This window comes from Chinchilla lanigera, unplaced genomic scaffold (assembly GCF_000276665.1).
Source record: "Chinchilla lanigera isolate Chin_1 unplaced genomic scaffold, ChiLan1.0 scaffold00044, whole genome shotgun sequence".
Taxonomy (NCBI): Eukaryota; Metazoa; Chordata; class Mammalia; order Rodentia; family Chinchillidae; genus Chinchilla; species Chinchilla lanigera.
Window position 1 is genome coordinate 6876724 of NW_004955445.1, and position 21478 is coordinate 6898201.

Consider the following 21478-nt stretch of genomic DNA (forward strand, 5'->3'; position numbering starts at 1 on the left):
TCACTCACTCCTGCTGGGCAGCTTGCAGTGACAGGCGGTGCTGCCGTCCTGGGCTGGGCAGTGCTCTGTGGTGGGAACGGTCCCCTGCACTGCAGAGATGAACAGAGTCCCTGGCTGGACCTGCCAGATGCCAGCAGCCCGACCCACATCCACTGTGACTAACAGAATGCCTCTAGGCGTTAGCAGGAGGCCCCTCGGGGACAGCCCGGGTGGAGAGCGCTTAGGCTGATGTGGTGAGTGCTCGGGATGAGTGGCTGCATTCCTGTTGTCCTTTTAAAGTGACGCATCCGTCTTAAAAATACCAGAAAACCTGTTGGGCCTGAAATTCCCGCCAGGACTGTAGCTCTTGACTTGGACCCCAGCTTTCTGCCTTAGTGACCAAGGTAGCTTTGAGCTGTCAGCAGAGAGTCTTAGGGAAATGCTAGGATGGCATTGTCAGTCCCTAACCTCCTCTGAATGTGCCTGCATTAAAGGGGTTTAAGTGAGGCCATTAGGGCAGCCCCGCCCAATCTGACGGGAGCCCTTGGAAGGAGGTGAAGACTCGGAGACCGCGTGGCAGAGGAGGCACCAGCCCTGGAAGGGCCATCTGCCAGCGCGTTGGTCTTGGGCTCTCAGCCTCCAGCCTGGTACAAAATGAGTATCTGTTGTTTAAGTCCCCAGTCTGTGATACCTTGCCATGGCAGCCTGAACAAAGCAACACAAGGAGCAGCTCATTTCTTGCTATTTTGGCAGAGGTGGTAACCCCTAGTATTATTAATAAACCTGTGTTTTAATTATTATTTTTTATTATTGTAGCCCAGGCCAGAATTGATCCTCCTGCCTCAGCCTCCCGAGTGCTGGGATTACAGGCGCGTGTGCCACCATGCCCAGAACTTTTATTTTATTTTATTTTTTTTGTCTTTTTTTTTTTTTCCAGTACCAGGAATCGAACTCACAACCTCATGCTTGCCAGGCAGGTGCTGTGCCACTGACCTACATCCCCAGCCCCCCAGAACCTTTGTTTTAATTTGATATCACTGACAGTTTGGTTTAGACAGTCCTGCCTGGGGTACTATCTGTAACTATATTGCAAAGTTGTGTGGCTCAGAGCTAGCTCCTTCCTAGTCCTCTTAGGAGTACCCTAAAACATGCCCCATGTGGTCTGCGGCTGTGGTTTTGTCCTCAGATGTTTTCTGTAGAAAACAGAACTTTTAATTTCAAGCAAATTAAAAGTGTGTAGAGGGTTCACAGTGGTCACAGTTCCTGGTTTTGTTTTGTAGGGCTGGCTGATAGTACGCGTTGCTGCAGCTGTGCTGATAGTACTCGAATAGTAGCAGTTGCTGACCACTGTTACATGCTTGTTAGGTACCAGGAGTGCTTCTAAGGGGTCTGCATGGGTCCATCCTCTTAGTGCTCTTTACAACCCATCTTACATAGGGGAACTGAACAACAGAGCATTTTTTCCTTTTAGAGTAGTTTTGGTGTACAACGACAAATATTCTAGTGTCTTAGTTCCTACTCTTTGCTGGGACAAAGTACCTGATGCCCACAGTTTAAAGGAGCAAGTTTTATTTCAGCTCATGGTTTGTAGAGGTTCAGCCCATGGTCTTCTAGCTCCAAGGCAGGGCAGCGTGGCAGAGGAGCATCAGAGGAGAAACATTCCATGGCAGGGCCGGTGAGAAGCATTGAGCCTTCCCCCTTTTCCCCTTTTTGTTCCATCCATGCTACGAGTCTATTGGTTGGTGTCACCCACATCAGGGTGAGGCTTCCCTCTTCAGTAAATCCGCCATTCACACCCAGAGCTATGCTCAGCCAGCCGGTGGACTGATCCAGTTTGTACGCCCACGCTCAGGTTACTTCCTAAGGTCCCACTTACGAGCACATGAGACTTTGGGTGGACCTCTAGGTATAAGTCATAACATTTAATCATTTAAAAGATTAACTTTAATTTGCTTATATGCAGAAAGTAATGGGTTGGTGCCTATTCCTGTTAGTTTTTCTGCAATGTCCATTTTTATAAGTAAACTGATTAAGGACTGGGATGTAGCTCAGTGGCATAGTACCTGCCTGGCAAGCACTAGGTCCTGGTACCAAAATCAGTTTGATCCCTGGTACCAAAATCAATCAATCAATGAATCAATCAATCAATCTGATTAAAAACATTATGCATTCATACACAGAAAGAGTGCAGAAATTAAAAGTTCACAGCTTGATGAACACATTCATGAACCAGCAACAGATAAAGTTATTGGTTGTTGCTTCAGTAGCCTGCTTAGGCTCTTATCTCTGATTTAGCCTACATCCTGTATTCTAATAGCAAAGATTAGCTTTTTGCTATTTTGTTTTCATTTTTTAAGTGCGGAGGATGGAATCCATGACCTCATGTGTGCTAGGCAAGTTCTCTACCACTGAACTACATCCCCAGCTCCCAGAAATTAGTTTTGCTTGATTTTTTTTTTTTTTTTTTGTCTTTTTGAGACAGGGTCTTGCTATGCAGTTCAGGCTGGCTCACTTTGTAGCCCAGGCTAGCCTCGAACTCGCAACAATCCTCCTGCCTCAGCCTCCTGAATGCTGGGATTACAGCCGTGCACCACCACACCTGGCTAAATTTTGAGACGCAATCTCACTAAATTACTCAGGCTGGATTTAAGCTTGGAATCTTCCTGCTTCAGCCTCCTGAGTAGCTGGGATCACAGGAATGGACCCACTGTACCCAGCTTGTTTGATCTTAAATTTTATACAAACAGGATCAGGCAGCGTGAGCTCCTTAGCACCTGGCTCTTTATATTTGTTCTGTTATGCTTGTAAGATTGAACCACGTCTTGTATGTATTGAGAACTGACATGGTCCTATTGCCCTGTAGCTGTCATCTGACTCAGTCTGTTTGCTCTGCTCTAACAAAGTACCACAGCACTGTAGTCTGAGTGTCTTAGAAACAGCAGGAAACTTGCTTCTCAGTTGGCGGCGGGAGGTGCAGCCCCGCTGTGCTGTCCTCACAGGGAGGTGAGGCAGCCTTCTGGGGTGTCTTTGGTAGCCCCGCTTGTGAGAGGGAAGACACCGAGACACCTGTGAGCTGCTCGGCTCCTCACCCCCCCGCCCCACGCTTTCATCCTCGGTTTGGTTAGGATTTCCGCATGTGGATTTTGAGGGGACACAGGCACTCAGAGAGAAGCCTCGGGTGTGAACATACAGTGATCTATTTACCATTTTCTCCATGGATGCTTGGGTCACTTCCAGGTTCTGTTTTTTTTTTTTTTTTTTCTTTTTGAGACAGGGTCTCCCTGTGCAGTCCAGGCTGGCCTTGAGCTTACTTTGTAGCCCAGGCTGACCTCAAACTTGCAGTGATCCTCCTGCCTCAGCCTCCGGAGTGCTGGGGCTACAGGGATGCACCACCACACCCGGCTTGTTATTTTAAAATTAAAAAAAATTAAATTGAGTACCTGTTGCAGTGCATAATGTTAGGGAACTGGCCTATGTAAATAAGCACATTCTCCCCCTCATTTGAGCTTCGGTGGGTTCATCTGCCCCGGCAGATACAGTTGATCTGCACCCTCACCTGCACTTGGTGTGATCCTCCTGTCCTACAGCCCTTCTGACTGAGGAGGGTAGAGTAGTCTCGGAAGAAATTTACTTCGCATTTGTGATTTGAGAGTGGCTTCCTTTTCTGGATCTGAGGTTAAGTTTTAGATGTACAAGTTAGCCGGGTTGGGCACACTGGGGCTTAACTGACAAAATTGTCCCGTCCAAGTGCGCCCCCCCACCCCCGCCCCGGAGTTCCAGGGCCTTACCGAGCTCTGTCTTCTGGAGTAGCTTATGTTAGAAGGAGCACAGGGGGAAAAGCACGTTGTATTGGCCTTTAATTGAAAGATGAGTGTGTGTGTATAAGAAAAATTAGCCAACAGAGAAGAGCAACAAAGGAAATAACAGTGTTGCTTTCTCTTCAAAGCCAGACACAATTAACCCAAAAGTTTCAGCAGCGGCTGTCTTCTGGCGGCTTCCTTGGATACATTGTTTTTGAATAGGAGCCACGGGACTCCTTGTGTTTTTATGTTCTACTTTTTCCACTTAGCATTTAAACCTGTGTTGGATAACAGTGTCCTTGCAAATGACAAAATGCCCCCGGAGGGACTGGGCTGTAGCTCGGTGGTAGAGCACGTGTTCAGCTTGCTTGAGGCCCGGTTCAGCCCCCATTGTCACCCCCGAGAAGGGGAACAGCGTGGTATTTGTGTGCCAGGGCCTTCTGTTTGCACAAGTTGGTCAGTGTGTTCATTGTGAATGGTGCTGTGCTGTTCAAAGCGGTCATTCCAGAAAGAAGCCCAGGGGGGCTGGGGATTTAGCTCAGTGGCACAGAGCCTGCCTGGCAAGCGCAAGTTTGTGAGTTCGATTCCTGGTACCGGAAGAAAAAAAAAACAAAAAAACAAAAACAGAAAGAAGCCCAGGGCAGTCTGGGAGCGGCACCGCCCGGAGAAGCCTCCTGTCCGCGTGGGTCAGCCGGCCGGCAAAGCAGGGCACACAGAGCCACTCTGCGTGCCACATTTGGGCATTTCCAGGGCTGCCAGCTGTTGGGAAGGGCATGCCGAGCTGGAAGCTTTACACAGTCACAAAGAAGGTAACAAATTTATAGCACGAAGACTAAAAATAGTTCGCTGGATCCATCCACTGATTCACTCTGTAAATATTTACTGTGCACTGGTGCTGGCCCTGGCAGCTTTAATTTTGGGGATGGAGCGGAAGCCCCAGCGGTAGAATCCTGTGGGCGAGATCTGCAGAACTTCCCTTGCTCCTCTGTCTGTCCGTGCCAGCGTCCCTGTCCTAGGGATTTTCATCGGGTCGCCGTGTCTTTGTGCCTCGTCCAGCCCTATGGCTGTTGTTCCATTTCCAGGAAAGCAAGGCTCAGAGGGGTTCAGGACTCGCCCAGGGGCACACAGCACTTAGGCTGCTGTCCTCCTGCCTCCTGGGTTTTTGGAGTTGGGGCTTCTACTCTAAAGGAGCCTCCTCGGCTGAGAGCCATATTTTTATCTGTCTGGCTTTTTCCCCCGTTCTCCTAGCCCACCCACAAAATGCAGGCTCCTTGGGAATACCTGTGGGTGTCTTACTGTAATGCTTGACACAAAGGCTGCTGTACAGTAGGTTCTCACTAAATATTTGTTCATTGATCAAATGAGCGAGTGAATAGAAGCCAGGGTTCCAGTGAGATCTGTCTGCTCAGTGCAGAAGCATAACTCCTCCCAGGGCTGCTGCGTTCCTAGTTCCCCAGGACTTCTGGTGCAGGTGGACGCTGAAGGTGGAGCCGGAGGGAGGGACAGCAGTGCAGGCTTCTGTGCCGGACCTTCTGTCCTCTCCTTCCCTCCCTCCCCGCTTTCCACCATGGCTTCTGGTGCAGCCGCTCCTGCTTCTCAGACACCTGAGCCACAGATCTCGCGTGGATCCCCCGTCTGCACGGTGACTGCAGATGCACCCCCGCCCCTTAGAGCGGAGACGTCACAAGAGCGCCCAGCTCAACCTGGGGCTGAGCTTCCCATGCCTGGAAACAGAGGCCTCCCGAGGAGCAGCGGGCTGCTCTGTGTCCAGCAGTGGGACCAGAGTCTTGGGAGAGAGGGAGAAAGTCTGACTCCTCGAAGTGAGGCCAGAGAGGGGCCGTGTGGCCCAGGAAGACCTGGGACTCAGCTTTGGAACCCAGCCTTTTAGTTAATTTTTGGGTTTTGAGACAGAGTCTCACTGGAATTCATGCTGCCCTCGAACTGTAGGTGATCCTCCTGCCTCAGCCTCCCGAGTGCTGGGGTTACAGGTGTGCACCACCACATCAATAGCGGTCCCTACCACCTCATTACAAAAGCAATAATTTCTGTTGGAGAATAGTTAAAGATGTAGTGTCTAGATGATGGTGATTATTTGCACTGCCTGGGTATCGAACCCAGGGCTTTGTGCGTGCTAGCAGGTGCTCTACCACTGAGGTGCGCCCCCAGTCCCTGGGATTATTATTTATTTTCTTACCTTTTAACAGTGCTGAGGATAAAACCCAGGGCTTTGCGTTCGATAGGGAAGTCCTGTACTACTGAGCTATAGATCCGCCCCTCTAGAATTATTTAAAGCCCTACTTCCCATTGTTTATGTGTAGGTATGTTTCCTTTTGATCTATATCTGTGTGTGTGCATGTGCGTGCGTGCATGAGTGCACATGTGTCTGTTTGGGGGATTGAGACAGGATCTTGCTGCATAGTCCAGGGTACCCTTGAATTAGCCATGCATCCTTAGCTGGCCTTGAATTTATGGTCCTCCTACCTCAGCCTCCCGAGTGCTGGGATTACAGGACTGAAATATGTCTTTCAGGGGCTGGGGATTTAGCTCAGCAGCACAGCGCGTGCCTGGCGAGTGCAAGGTGGTGAGTTCAATTCCTGGTACTGAGAAAAAAAAAAAAAAGATGTCTTTCATGAACAGCTATTAAGTGATATTATTTCAATTCATTTGTGCTATTTTAAATTATAACTCCTTGGCCTATAGAGGATATCTTTTTTTTTTTTTTTTTATCTTTTTTTTTTTTTTTTGTTTTTGGTTTTTTCTCTGGTACCGGGTTTTTTTATCTTTTTGAGACAGGGTCTTGCTATGAAGTTCAGGTAGACCTTGGACTCACTTTGTAGCCCAGGCTGGCCTCAAACTCACAACAATCCTCCTGCCTCAGCCTCCTGAGTGCTGGGATTCCAGGCATGCACTACCACGCCCGGCACTTTTTTTGTTTTTAAATAAAAACTGATAATTGGGGTATTAAAATAGTTGCCTTAGGCACCCGCAGTTCTGACCTCAGCGCACACTGCTGGCTCAATACTGACGGAAGTCTCAGAAGGACCGAGCAGGTTGCCCTAAAGTGTCCGCTTGTACTGACTCCCAAGGCCTCAGGAGTCCCTTCTCGTTGACATTCCTGTCCTTCGCGCGTCTGCTAAGTCAGCACTCACATTCTCCAGGGATTTCCCACAGCAGCTGCCGGGGCTGAATCTTAATTCCATGTGTCTCCGTCTTTGGTTCTGGCCTCTGTAAAAGCCACGCTTGTAGTGCAGCCTCCTGACCTGCTTGTCCCTTGCTGCAGAGTAGGGCTGAGTTGAGAGGAGTGAACCGGACAGAGGTCTCCACACCCACAGCTGGTCTCTCTCCACAGGCTATGGAGGGTTTTTAAATGTTGAGTTAATTAATTTTTTTGAGACAGGGTCTCACAGTGTAGTTCAGACTGGCCTTGAACTCCTACTAGTCCTCCTGCCTCAGCCTCCCAAGTGCTGGGATTATAGGTATGCGCCACCACAGCTGGCTGAGAGTTTCCTGATGAATAATTTCTTCAAAGACTTAAAAAAAATTCTTCCCCCCACCCCAGTGGCCCTGCCACTGAGCTCCACCCGCAGCCCTTGAAGGCTTCTAGGCTGTGTTCCAAAGCCCCTGGGTCAAATGCAGCGTGTAGGCTCTGGGGCTCTAACTGCACTGTGCTAAGTGGCTTTCTGGAAGGGCTCTGGCATTTCTCCCTGGGAGAGTCTGAACTGCCCTTGTGGAAGGGTTGGAGTTGGGGCGCTGGCCTCACCCGCTGCCCTTTTAGCAGTAAATGCCCCGAGGACGTTGCAGGTGAGCTTAGCTCCTCCCAGTGGTGGCATGGCTGGTGGGTATGTAGGATGGGGAGCCTGCAAGCTTAGAGCATATTTCTTTTTTTTTCTTCCAGTACCGAGAATCAAACTCATGATGTCGCACTTGCCAGGCAGGCGCTGTGCCGCTGGGCCCTTTCATCCCATTTTAAAGTTATTATCTTAATGGCTTTGTGGTATGCCAGGGAGTAGCTTGTTTAACCACAGCTTGTTTAACGAGTCTTCCACGGATGGACATTCGGGTAACCTGATGGTGATTAGAAGCATCACCGTGAGTGACCTTGAGCACAAGCCTTTGCCCCCAGTGGAATGTGTGGAACACCTTGGAGAATTACAGTGCCAAAGTGAACGTGCATTTGTGATTTTGACAGCTGAAGCCCTGCAGTGAAGGTGTTTCTGTCCTTCTGGATGTCACAGGTGTAGCTGAGCTAAGTGGTGTTTAAAACTTGGATCAGTTTGTACTTCAGAATCAGTTTTGTGTTGGTCTTGCAGAATCAGGTGGTGTCAGACTGGAGGTGGGAAGGAATTACCCTGGTAGGGCCGGGGTGGGTCCTGTCCCATATTTTTTCATTAGTTGCTGCTTGCTGGGCCCCTGATGATTTGAGTTTGCCACTTCTGCTCTAGAGAGGAGCAAATAAGGAAGCACACAGGATTCCAGGGCTTGTTTCTTCTCTTCTTTGGGGAGAGAAGAGTTTTTTGTTTGTTTGTTTGTTTGTTTTTTTGCGACAGGGTCTTGCTATGTAGTGCAGGCTGGCCTCGGGTTTACTTTGTAGCCCAGACTGGCCGCCAATTTGCAGCAATCGTCCTGCCTCAGCCTCCTGAGCGCTGGGGTTACAGGTGTGTGCCACCTCACCTGACACAACAGAGTAGTTTGTGTAACTTTTTCCTTCTTTTCGGGTGTGCCGGGTATCAAACCAGGGCGCGGCACACACGAGACAAGTGCTGTACGACTGAGCTCCAAGCCCAGCCCTGAGCAAATATTTTCTCAGGACGGTATCCTGACTGTAGGGGAGCAAGAGCAGACCTCATTTCAGGGAAGCCGATTCCCTGTTACGTTAGTTACCTTGTTCAGCTACATTGTGTCTGCACCCCTCCACTGCCCCGTACACAGTTGCCTTCCCTTTGTAATTTAAACAGACTGTGAGACCAGTGCATATTTGGTCAGCAGACTGCTTCACAGCCTCTGTTTTTAAAAGTTGAACTGTAAGAAAATTTGCTCTCGTTTTCCTTATGCAAGTGGTATAAACAAGAAGTAAATAAGCTAAATTATTTCTAGGCCACATCTGTTTAGGGAGCGTATTGGGGAATAAACCCAGGGACACTACCACTGAGCTACATCCTCAGGCCCTTTTGGTTTTTATTTTGAGATAAGACCTTGCCAATTTGCTAAGTTGCCCAGGTATGGTTCAAATTTTTGATCTTGCCTCCGCCTCCCAGAGTACTGGGATTATAGATGTGTGCTACTGTGCCTGGCTTAATTTAGTAGAATAACTGTTGCCCTTGACAAATGAGAGCATTGTTTCATGTTTTATTTTTTATCTGGAAAAATAGGGCTGGGGATATAGCTCAGCGGCACAAGCACCAGCCTAGCAAGTACAAGGTCCTGAGTTCGATTCCCAGTACCAAAAAAAAAAAAAAAAAAAAAGTATCTGGAAAAGTAGTTTATAAGAAATAACATCTAATAACAATTCATTGATTACCTGTTATGTGCTGTATTTGTCCCTGTATGTATAAAAGTCCAAATTCTCAAAGTCATTCAGCAAAGCAGCACTTACCGTTGTCACTTCACAGTTAGAAAACATAGGAATTAGAAATGAATGGCCCAGCTAAGTGCAGTGATGCGCACCTGTAATTCTAGCACTGGGGAGGTTGAGGCAGGAGGATCTCCATGAGTTCGATGCCAGCCAGGACTACATAGTGAGATCCTGTCTCAGAAAACCAAAGAGGGGAGAAAAGAGAAATGAATAGCCCAAAGCTACACAGCCAGTGTGGAGCTGGACTGGGATTTGCACGTAGGTCTGTTTGACTGAAAACCTTCTAATCTTAGCACTCTGGGAGGCTGAGGCAGGGGGCTTATAAGTTTGAGCCATCCTGGGCAGTTGGTGACTTAGTGAGACCCTGTGACAAAAATAAATAGGGGGCCAACTAGGGCTTGTAATTCAGTACAGAGGTCCTGGGTTTAATCCCCAGTAAGGCAAAATAAGAAAATAAGGGGCTGGGGATTTAGCTCAGCGGCAAAGCGCCTGCCTGGCAAGCACAAGGTCGTGAGTTTGGTTCCTGGTACCGGAGAAAAACCAAAAAAAAAAAAAAAAAATAAGACACACAGATTTACCCTAGTTCACATGATGTGCTGTTGTGAAATTGTACTTGTCAGTTTCTTATTCTCTTAAGATAAGAATTCTCCCTCTCCGCTTTGGGCATGGTGGCACACGCCTGTAATCCCAGCACTCAGGAGGCTGAGGCAGGAGGATCATTGCAAGTTTGAGGCCAGCCTGGGCTACAAAGTGAGCTCAAAGCCAGCCTGAACTGCATAGCGAGACCCTGTCTCAAAAAGACAAAAAAAAAAAAAAGAATTGTACCTCTCAGGTTTTGTTTTCCTTTTTTTTTTTAAGATTCTGTCTTGTAGCCCATCTGGCCTACCTGTCTCAAATGCGGGACAGAATTTCTTCATCACAGCAGGTGGCAGACAGTTCAGTCTGCTGTGAAGAGACAGCAGCAGCATGGTGGCACACAGGTGGCAGCTGCCACTGACAGCCTCCAGCAGTTGCTCTTCTGGGTCCTCCCTCCTGGGCGTGGACCGCCACCCCTTAGGCCGATGACGTGGCTGAAGCCACCACAGGAAGAGAGAGTCGCAGGTATAAATCCAGTTGTCCATAGGGAGCCTGGGGTCGGGGATACAGCTCAGCGGCACAAGCACCTGCCTGGCAAGCGCAAGGTCCTGAGTTGGATTCCCGGTACCAAAAAAAAAAACCCAAAACAAAACATAGGGAGCCGGGCCGCCAGCTCTTCTGTTTGGACAGATGTGGGAAATTTGGTCCGGTGCAGGACGTTTGCACCAAGCTCAAGGCTTCTGCTGCAGGACCAAGAATGCCCCGGCACTGCGGCGGGCGGTGGTCACAGGTGGCGGAGCGATGGAGTTTAAGGAGTTCCTGGACAGGGATTAAATCACATCGAGACCTTTAGCGAGATACTCTTTCCTTTTTCCTTCGGTATTTCCAGGGCTGTCAGCCCGACTTTTAACCCTGCGCGCCGGCGGATGTCGCTGCAGAGGGAAGGGAGGGCGGAGCCGGCTGCTGTGGCCACAGCACCCCCCGGCCGAGGACCCGAGGAAGGTGGTGCTCCCCACCGTGTTGGTTCCCCTGTTTCCCTTCAGCGAGGCAGGGGAGCTGCTTTGCATTTATGGGAGTGGGGTGAGTTCTCTTTCCAAATGTTCGCGAGTGCAGTGAGTCAGTGTAACACAAATAGACTGCAGGAGGGCCGCCAGGCGCAGAGGTGGTTGACACGTGACATGCGGGGCTGGGGCGAGGTCCCTGGAGAGATCGGGAGGCTGGAGCTCGCAGGACACATGTCCCTGTTAGGAGGGCCACGGTGACACAGGGCCGCCACCAGCAAGGCTGAGGACAAGGGCGCCGGTGGGGACAGGGAACCGTGTCCTGGGGCGGACGAGGGGGGGCAGGTTTGCCTGGGGGGAGACCACCAGGCCGCAGTGTTTCTGGGTGGGTAGCCGGGGCAGATGCGAGCGTGCTGGATGTGCTCCCACCCGCGCCACCAACGCTGAGAGCCTGGGAGAGCCTCGCCCCCCGCCCCCCGCCCTCCGCAGGGGCACTTAGCACTGCCTGGCCCTGGAGGGAGACGCGTGGAGGAAGTCAGTCCACGGTCCCGAGCAGGCAGCACGGCTGGCTGGGGAGCTGTGGGGCACAGCGTGGTGACAGCTGGCACAGGGACGGATGGGTGTGGGCAGGAGGGCACCAGCGGACACGCAACACAGAAGGGCTCCTGGCTGGGCTGACAGTTGCTCTCCGTGGCTCCCCAAGTGTCTTCCAGTTTGTAGGACAGAGTGGGGAAAAAGATGGCGCCCCAAGGAACTGCAGCTGAGGCCGTAGGCGACAGTGCGGGTCTGGAGTGCTTAGGTCGGTGCGGATGAGAGTCTGGGACTCAGTTTGTCCACCATGGAAATGGGGATGATTCTGGACTCTAGCTTGCAGGGTGGTTGTGCATACCGAGTGGCATAGTGTATTTCTTGTTTGTAATTTTCTAGAGATCACGCATTTCTCCATCTGCAGCAGTTGAAAATCTGTAGCCCTCCCCTCTGCCACCCCCAGTCTGGATGTCTTTACTTGCTTGGTGGTAAGGCAGCAGCCTTGGAATGATTCCCCTAAGGCTAGCATTTGTTTATTCATTTGTTTATGGGGTGTGGAAATTGGATCTGGGGGCTTTAGTACTGAGCTACAGCCCCTTTAGTATTGAGCTACATTTTCTTTTTTGAGACTTGGTCTCACTAAGTTCTCCATGCTGGCCTCAAACATGTGATCCTCCTGCCTCAGCCTCTTAATTAGCTGGGATTGTAGGCATGTGCCGCCATGCCTGACCTGTTTCTACTTCTTCTTCTTTTTTTTTTTTTGGCTATTAATCTAGCTGTTTTATTAAGATAATTCATCTATCCTCCACTTCACCTATTCAGAGTATACAGTTTTGTATGTTCATAGGGTTGTGCAGCCATGACTACAATCAATGTTAAAATATTTCATTACCTGCTAGGTAGATATGGGTGGCATACACCCATATAATCCTGACACTCTGGGAGGCTGAGGCAGGAGGATCACTATGAATTTGAGGCCAGCCTGGACTGCATAGCAAAAACAAACAAACTGAAAGCCATCAAAATAAAAAATGGAAGAGGGCCGGGCATGTAGCTCAGTATGAAAGTCCTGGGTTCAGTCTCCTGTGCCACAAAAACGAAATCAGAAGCATTTCATTACCTGACACAAAGGAAACCCCAGACCCATTACCTGCTCATGTTCTTGCTCGCCGCAGTGTCGCCTCTGCCCAGCAGCCCCAGGGAACGTTTACAAATGCAAACCAGGTTGCAGGCCTCCTTGCTGGGAACTCCAGTGAGCCCGGGTGTGTGGAGAGCACCCCAGACTCCCGCCCTGGTAAGGACGCCTGTGGAAGCCCGCCTCTGCACCCTCCCACCGACCCTCCTTGCCTCCCTCCGTGGGACCAGGCTGCCTGGCTGCGCCCTGTGTGCCCGCTGCCACCCCCTCAGGAACTTCGCCCCGGCAGCAGCGCTGTCTGCTGTCCGCATCGCCCTGCAGGGCCTGTGGCTGCGCCAGCCTCCCTGCCCCGTCCGCAGCCACGCCCTTCCCACACCGCCCTCCCTCGGCCTGGTTTTCCTTTGGGCAGACGCTTACTGTCTCTCGCTCCTGTGGACACAGACTGGGGGGAAGAGCCCGTCTGTCTTGTTCACGTGCCTGGGGCGCTCCCCAGAGGAACCACACTCAGTGCCCAGGGGCTGCTCTGTGGATGAGCGCACAGCAAAAAGAAGCTGTGCTGATTTCATCTGTCGATATGACTAAGTGTTCGGTAAACATATTCACCTGAAAGTTCAGTTAGTCCAGTATTGAAAGTGTGCAAGTATACTCACCTTAGTGAAAAGGGAGTGTGATGAAAATCAATTGAGTTGGACTTTAGGGCTAGTTACGTGGGGTCCAGGAACCCAGAGTCCTCTCTTTCGTTTTACTTTTCTTGTTTTTCTTTTTTATTTTATTTTTTTTTGCTTTTTGAGACAAGGTCTTGCTGTGTAGTTCAGACTGGCCTTGAGCTCACTTTGTAGCCCAGGCTGGCCTCGAACTCGCAATGATCCTCCTGCCTCGGCCTCCTGAGTGCTGGGATTACAGGCATGCGCCACCACGCCTGGCTTGTTTGGGTTTTTTGGTGGTACTGAACAATGAACCCACGGCCCCATCCCCAGCCTCTTTTTAAACATTTAAAACAGGGTCTTGCTGGGCATGGGGACACATGGCTGTAATCCCAGCACTTGGGAAGCTGAGACAGGAGGATGGCCATGAGTTCGAGGCCAGCGTGGGGCACATAGTGAGTTCACAAGGCCAGCCTGCACCATATAGCGAGACCCTGTCCCAAAAACCAAACCTCTCCTCACCTCAGTAAATTGCTCAGACTCGGCTCACACATGGGATCCCCCTGCTTCAGCCCCCCAGGGTACTGGTTTTGTAGGTACTGTACATATGTTCCACCACACCTGGGTTCAGAGTCCTTATTTCATCGTGTGTCAACCACCCCTGTTTTGCAGTCAGATTCTGAGGGAGGAGAAGGCAAGGACGTTTTTGTTCAGTGGTCACGGGACCTGGGTAGTGCTTTGTATCAAACGGGCACTTGGGATGCTCCTGAAATGAATTTGGACAGTAGAGCGCTCTGTTAAAATGCAGACGACGTTAGAGACAAGCTGCGGAGGTCTCCCTGCTTCTGCTTACAGAGAGCCAGTGCTGGCTGGTCACAGCGCCCTCCGGTGTGGGTGCCAGCTTTGCCCTCTCGCTCCCGTGGGGAGTGGCATCTTTGGTCCCTTGCTTTTCTGGTCAGCTTGAAAACCGAGCCATTTCGCCCACATCACTCCACTGCGGTCCGCAAAGGCCGTCAAGCGTTTCGCTGCATGGGTGATCCCTGTTTATGTCGCCAGTGTCCCTCGACCAGCGGGAGACAGAAATTCATTTCCGGGCCTTTGCAAGCACAGCACTGGCTGCCATGAGCACCTTGGTCCTTTGGCCCATGCGCACAGCCTCGGGTTAATAATGAATCGGTGTAACCCGATACCAGAAAATCGTGGCCGAGCAGTCTCCCTGATGATACACGGTTGTCGTAATTCTCTTTCATCTTTCATGAGAGGCATGCAACTGTTACAGTCATCTCTGAAGGTCATTACGGGGGAGGAGCGAGTCGCTGGTGCTCAGAGGGGTCAGTCGTAGTCACAGGAAGGTTTCTACACAGGGTCTCCTGCCTGTCACATGCCCTGTCTTCCCCTCCCCTCCCCTCCCTTACTCCCTCCCTCTCTACCTCTCTCCCTCTCTCTAGTCTTTTTGAGACAGGGTCTCGCTATGCAGTTCAGGCTGGCCTTGAGCTCACTTTGTAGCCCAGGCCGGCGTCAAACTTGCAGTGATCCTCCTGCCTCAGCCTCCTGAGTGCTGGGATTACAGGCGTGCATCACTATGCCCAGCTTCCCTCCCTCTCCTCCTATCGTGGCTTCAGCAGGTGTCCCCTGATGGCAGCATGGGTGCTTGGTACCCAGGAGCCGGAACGGGGAGAGGGCTTGGACTCCTGAATCCTCTGTGTGTTTCCTCCTCCTTTGAACAACTTAGAAAGTGGCCAGCAGGAGGGAGTGCCGGGAACTGGCACCTGTCTTCATCCAAGCACAGGCCACCCCGGCCCCAGCTTACCGGACCGAGGATGCTATTTTTAGGAAAGGGCATTGTGTTTCATCGCGGACATTTTGAGCGTCCGGGCAGGCAGCTCACCGGCTGGCTGAGCGCTGGGCTACTGCGGGAGGCCGTGCTTGGCTCAGCTCTGTGCCCGGGGCAGCGGGGAGGGAGGAGGAGGCCCACCGTGCTGTTCTGTGAGTCAGAGTTGCTCTCACTGGTTGCTTTGGGTTCAGTGTGTGGCACCTCGGCCAGCACGCGGGGCATTGTCACTGCTGCGGACCGAGGAGGCTTTGGTTCTCTGGCGCCCGTGTGCGCTCCGGAAGGCTGGGCTGCCCTTCCCGGAGGTTCCCAGGGCACCTGGCTTTGCCGAGGGCCTGGATGCCCCGGCATTCACTTATCTTGTGTGAGGGGACCTGGAGCCCGAGCTGGGTGCCGTGGGTTGGTGCTGTTGGCCAGGTGGGGCTTCGGGTCGGCTCCAGTTCCGTCCGGCTGGCCCAGAGCTATTGTGTCACCGGCTTGCGCTGCCTGTGCGCGGTGGGAGGGGAGAACGGCACTCTCTGCTCCTCCGTGACCAGCCGCGGCACGGAGTAGATCTGCGCCAGGGCACAGGCTGCTGCTCACGCCTTAGCAGACCCCGGTGCTCGGTTCTACACTTCTGCTCTCGTCTGTCACGCTTAGAAAGTAATCGGAGTGCTTACTGAGACTCATCTACATGTATGTATGTATGTATGTATGTATGTATCTTTTGAGACAGGGTCTTGCTATGCAGTCCAGGCTGGCCTTGAGCTCACTGTGTAGCCCAAGCTGGCCTCAAACTCCCAACAATCCTCCTGCCTCAGCCTCCTGAGTGCTGGCATTACAGGCTTGCGCCACCATGCTCGACTTTTATTTTTAAAGGAATTCCACTTTTGGGAGCAAAGCACCTTATATTAGGACCACTGCTTCTTAGCAGCCCCTGCTCTGTTTTTTCACCTCCCTGGGGGCAGCGGTGGTCCTGACCCAGCTGGGCCTCTGGAGAAGGCGGGCTGAGCAGAACGGGTGAGCCCGGTGTGGCCTTTATGTCAGGGCCGGGCCTGGGCTGGGGTGGGCGTGGCCGGAAGCGGGACCTATCTGGAAGCAGAGGGCGTGGCCTGGGCCTGGGCATGGTCTTTTGATGGTGTGGCCGCTCTTTCACAGGTGCTGCGAGTGGCTGAGATGCTGTGGTGGAGGGGAGCCCAGACCCCGCACTGTCTGGTTGGGACACCCGGAAAAGAGGGACCAGAGGTACCCTCGAAATGTCATCAACAACCAGAAGTACAATTTCTTCACCTTTCTTCCCGGGGTATGTATGGCGACTGCACGTTTTCCTTCTTTTTTTTTGGCTTTTGGCTTTTTCTCCGGTACCGGGAACCGAACTCACGACCTTGCGCTTGCCAGGCAGGCGCTTTTGCCGCTGAGCTAAATCCCCAGCCCCACGTTTTCCTTCTTCCATAATTGATCTCCTTTTATTTTTCAGCCCTGGAGGTGGAAGCCAAGTCCTCATACGTACTAGGCAAGCGCTCCACCATCAAGCTACAGCCCCAGCCTTTTTTATTTTATGTTGAGACAGAGCCTCGCTAAGTTGCTCAGGCTGGCCTCAAGCTTGAAATCCTCCTGCCTCAGCCTTCTGAGTTTCTGGAATTAGAGCACTCTGCTTCCCAGCACAGATTTATGGGGCAATGCCAGTCTTGTAGACCAAGGTCCTGTGGCAGACCTTGTGAGCACTGCTTTATCTCCTCTGCGCCACCTTAGCCGCTGAGCGTTTGTCTCCCTGGCCTAAGTGTCTGGAGGAGGCTGTCTGCAGGGCTGTGATACCCACCTGGCTGCTGAGAATAACCCCACGTTTACTTGGCATATTGAGCCTAAGATTGAGAAAGGTATTCTGGGGATCAAGCACTGTCACCAAAGCATTGGAAAAGAATAACAGCAGTGCCTCCGTGTCCCCCCTTGTCATTGTGGAACTTGCACCCAACATAGGAGAACTGAGACACAGAAGTACATAGAGTAGAAAACAGGTCAAAGTCAACTCTGTGGTCAAAGAGGGAATTTGTTTTCTTTGAGACAGGGTCTCACTGTGTAGTCCAGGCTGGTCTTGAACTCCACGAGATTCTCCTGCCTCAGCCTCCCGAGTGCTGAGATTCCAGGCGTATACCACCATGCCCAGCCCAAAAAGGGAGTTTCTATTTATGTTTCTGGTCAATGTTTCTGGAGTCCTAACATGCCCTCATCAGGTTATGTAAGTCTTTAGACACATACTCAGCAGACTTTCCTCTGAGACACGTGCATGTACACACACACACACACACACACACACACACACACTCACGCATGCACCACCTCTGTTTGTCCAGCGCAGCTTTCACACTCCCGAATTAACCGTGGAGGAGCAGCAGTGGTCAGCTCCAGTGTGAGAGGGAAGGCATGGCGGTGCTGGATGCCGGGCGGCCAGGCAGCACCACAGATACATTTTAGCGAAGCGCAAAGTCCATTTGAACGTGTTTGGGGCAAAGTGTGACCGAAGTCACTGTTAGTTACCGCAGACCACAGCCGGACCTCAATCCTTGTATGTGAGGTCAAGAAAAGTCTTCTCCCTTCGGCAGTGTGTGCAGTGCGCCGGGCCCCTCCTCCGCCTCCTCGCCTTGCCAGTTTTCCTGGGCAGCGGCAGCAGTGGGGCCCCGCTGGCTGGGCACCCAGGGAGCGTGTGGCCAGGAAAGTCTCACGATGGGGCAGGGGGCAGAGTGACTCGCAGTTGCCGTGGCCTTGAAGACCCAGGACGCTTCCTCTCTCTGCTCCTTGGCCGAAGCTGGCCACGTGCTCTCGGTCTCAGGCCCGGGTGGACCCAGCTTCCAGCCACGGCGGGCCCCAGGGCGGTGGTGGCGAACCTGTGGCATGTGTGCCGCAGCAGGCTGTTTGTGTCCTTGAAAGCTCTAAAAGGTTCCCCATGGCTGCTGTAGGTATTGTTTTATGGTGTCGAAATCACGTTGTGGATATAACTTTTTGTCTTGCTGTTTTGACTCAACATTACCGCACGAGCGCTTCCCACTAAAACTGCTCCCTAAACAACGTTTCACGCTGCCTCCCTGGCCTTAGAAAATGTATTGTTTCAGAAATAAAAACCGAGCAGATGCAGTTGCCGTTCCCTGTCTGCTCCTTCCCAGCTGGTTACTAGTCCCGCCCCCTGCCCACTAAAAACTTCTCAATTTGGAGTTTACAGTTGTCATGTATATGTCACTTAGTTTTGAAAATGATATGTTTATTGCATACTATGTTTCCCTAGGTAACACGTGGAACAGGCTGGGTGTGGTGGCGCAAGCCCGTTACCCCAGCACTCTGAGAGGCTGAGGCAGGAGAATCCTTGAGCAGTTAGCAACCTAGTAAGACCCTGTCTCAAAATAAAAAAGAATTATAAGAGATTGCAGATGTGTAGCTCAGTGCAAAGTCCTGGGTTCAATCTTCAGTATGGGCCAGGGTGGGAGGGAGGGGAGGAAGGAAGAAAGAAAGCAAAGGAACTATTTAAGCTTTGTGTGAAAAATAGTGTAGAAGTTGTTCTCTTTTTTTGTTTTTTGAGACAAGGTCTCGCCATGTAGTTCAGGCAGATCTTGAACCCGGGAAGTGGCCCAGGCTGGCCTTGACCTCACAGGATCCTCCTGCCTCAGCCCCCTGAGTGCTGGGATTATAGATGTGCGCCACCAGGCCCAGCTTATATGCTGTATTCTTACGTGGAACTGTTTTTAATGTTGCTTCCGCCAAGCCTTCTCAGGCTTGTGCGTCAGGTAAGCCCGCAGGAGCTCCTCTCTGCTTGTGCATTGCAGGTGCTGTTCAACCAGTTCAAGTACTTCTTCAACCTCTACTTCCTGCTTCTCGCCTGCTCCCAGTTCGTCCCAGAGATGCGGCTTGGCGCCCTCTATACCTACTGGGTCCCCCTGGTGAGTAGGACGGCATTGGTGGCTTGTTTGTTCAGAGCTTCAGAGGCTAAAGGCAGGAAGTGTTTCGCTTCTGTTCCCCAAGCACCTAGAACTGGGTGGTGGCCTCCTAAGTTAGACAGCGCCCTTACGCCAGCAGTGAGGGGCCACTGGATTTGATTTAGTGCCTTTATCTATCTATCTATCTATCTGTCTATCTTTCTATCTATCTATCTATCTATTTTTATTTTTGAGACAGAGTCTTGCTTTATAGTTCAGGCTGGCCTTGAACTGACTATGTAGTGCAGGCTGGCCTCAAACTCATAGTGATTCTCCTGCCTCGGCCTCCTGAATGCGATGATTACAGGGGTGTGCCCGGATGCCCAGCTAAGCCCTCCTTAAAGAAACAAAACCAAACTTGTTTTGGTAGCAGGTGAGAGGTGAAAAGGATCTGGTGCAGAGGTTCTTATGACGGAGAGGGGCCCGGGGAAAGAGGGGCTGCAGGCGGTGGCCGTGTACCGTGTCTGCCGTGTCCTCAGAAACACAGCGCTGAGAAGCAGCCACAGACTGTTTCTTTCGCATAAGCAACGAAGCTGCTTTTGGAGTGCAGTGCAGTTTCTTTTTCTTCCCCGGAAATGATGCTGGGAACGTGAGAGGACTTTGCCCAAGCTTCCTTCTCTCGAGTGACAGACTCGTCTGCCCAATGGCACTGCTGACACCCGCGTCGCTGGGCGCAGAATGTGGTGGTCAGGGAGCGTCAGCGCGCATGCGCACACCCAGCTGCGGGTGGAGCCGGGCTGGTGGCGAGGCCTCGGGAGGGTCCCGGGCTCGTGGCTTTCCCAGAGGACGGACAGGTGCTGCTCACTTCTGACTGGGGCAAACCTCGCCAGGCGATGGCAGACACCAGCATGAGAAACTTGTTTTACATGAGACACCCTAACTTGATTAGTTCCCCAACTATTCACTACCTTCTGATGTAAAGGAAGTCTCAAATCACTTTATTTTTAGAAAGTTAATCTACAGCATGTATAAAATGTCATGTATCACATTGCCTTTTTTTTTTTTTTTTTTTTTGGTTTTTCTCCGGTACCGGGAACCGAACTCACGACCTTGCGCTTGCCAGGCAGGCGCTTTTGCCGCTGAGCTAAATCCCCAGCCCCTCACATTGCCTTTTATTGGTTGGCTTTTAAAAGTGTAGTTGTGCAGGGTGTGGTGCTGCATGCCTGTGATCCCAGCACTTGGGAGGCTGAGGCAGGAGGATTGCTGCAAGTTCAAAGCCAGCCTGGGCCACAAAGTGAAGTTCAAGGCCGGCTTGAACTGCACAGTGAGACCCTGTCTCAAAAAGACAGAAAGTGTAGTTATTTGCAAAGTACCTTGCTGGGACGAAGCTCAGTGGTAGAGCGCTTGCCTGGCATTTCGAGGCCCTGGGTTCAATCCCGGCATCACTACCACCGCCGCCACCACCAAATGAAAAAGTTACAGTGTTCACACGAGTCAAGAAACAAGAGCATATCCAGTGAAACACCTCTCACCCTGGCCCTCAGTGCTGTCACTTGTGTTTTTGCTTTTGCCTACAGTTCCTCTATGAACCAATGAACACAGTGATTAAAACATATCTAGGTTTTTTTTCTGCTTTTTGGAAAAAAGGTAACAAGGTACACGTTGTTCTGAGTCATTATTTTCTCTTTCATTTCCAAGAGAGCTTTCTCTTGGTTTTTAAATATTAACGGCTTGTCTGAAAACCAGAGAGCACGGTGGTGCCTCGCAGTCGGGGGTTCCGGTCCCTGCCCTGGCTGAGGCTGAGAGCGCTCCTGTTGTGTCGTCACCCCAGGGCCTTGTGGGGTCACGACCCCCTCAGTGGGGACACCCTAGACCAGCGACGTGGACCTTTTAGAGACTGAGTGCCCAAACTGAAACTGAAAAGCCGCTTTTTATCCCAGAGTGTCAGCACCGCAGTTCACCCTGAGTATCTCATGCTCGAGGCCGGGGCGGAGCTGTGGGACTTGGCCGGCTCTGGGAGTCCACTGCGGCATGTGTGCCATAGGTTTGCCACCACTGCCCTGGACCCCCCCACCTCTCAAGCCCTGTGCATTGGGCTCACCTCAAAACCAGATCCTGCCCCCTCTCTTCCACCTTCGCAGTGGGTCCAGTTCTTTTGTCTTTCTGAGACAGGGTCTCGCTATGTACTTCAGGCTGGCCTTGAACTTGCTTTGTAGCCCAGGCTGGCCTTGAGCTCATAGCGATCCTCCTGCCTCAGCCTCATGAGAGCTGGGATTACAGGTGTGTGCCACCACACTCGGCTTCATTTGAAGATCCAGAAAAACACACCAAAGGGGAATAAAAAAGTCATAGGTCCAGCCAGTAACCTGAGATACCCCTTTTATGCTTCTGGTGTGTTCTGTCTAGTCTTTTTGTCATGTGCATGTACTTTGTATACACTGTAACAAACACACTCACATATGTGAAGATCTTTTGTTTTTTAATTTAGTTTTATGTTTGTATTTGCAGTTTTTTTTTCTTTTCTATTTTTT

At 51.4% G+C, this 21478-nt stretch overlaps 1 protein-coding gene across 4 annotated transcripts in view; it reads left to right on the forward strand.

Moving 5' to 3' along the window:
* Positions 1-213: 213 nt before the first annotated feature.
* The window catches only part of Atp9a (ATPase, class II, type 9A), a 114577-nt gene continuing 93312 nt past the window's right edge, over positions 214-21478 (forward strand). The window contains exons 1-3 of one of the 4 annotated variants that reach the window (XM_013518320.1): positions 214-233; positions 16204-16348; positions 18858-18971. In XM_013518320.1, the coding sequence (XP_013373774.1) occupies positions 229-233; positions 16204-16348; positions 18858-18971 (264 nt within the window). In that variant the 5' untranslated portion in view covers positions 214-228. Of the gene's footprint in view, positions 234-10981; positions 11008-15720; positions 15754-16203; positions 16349-18857; positions 18972-21478 lie in introns of those variants that run through there. The other 3 variants (XM_013518319.1, XM_013518321.1, XM_005392293.2) reach the window with 3 other exon arrangements.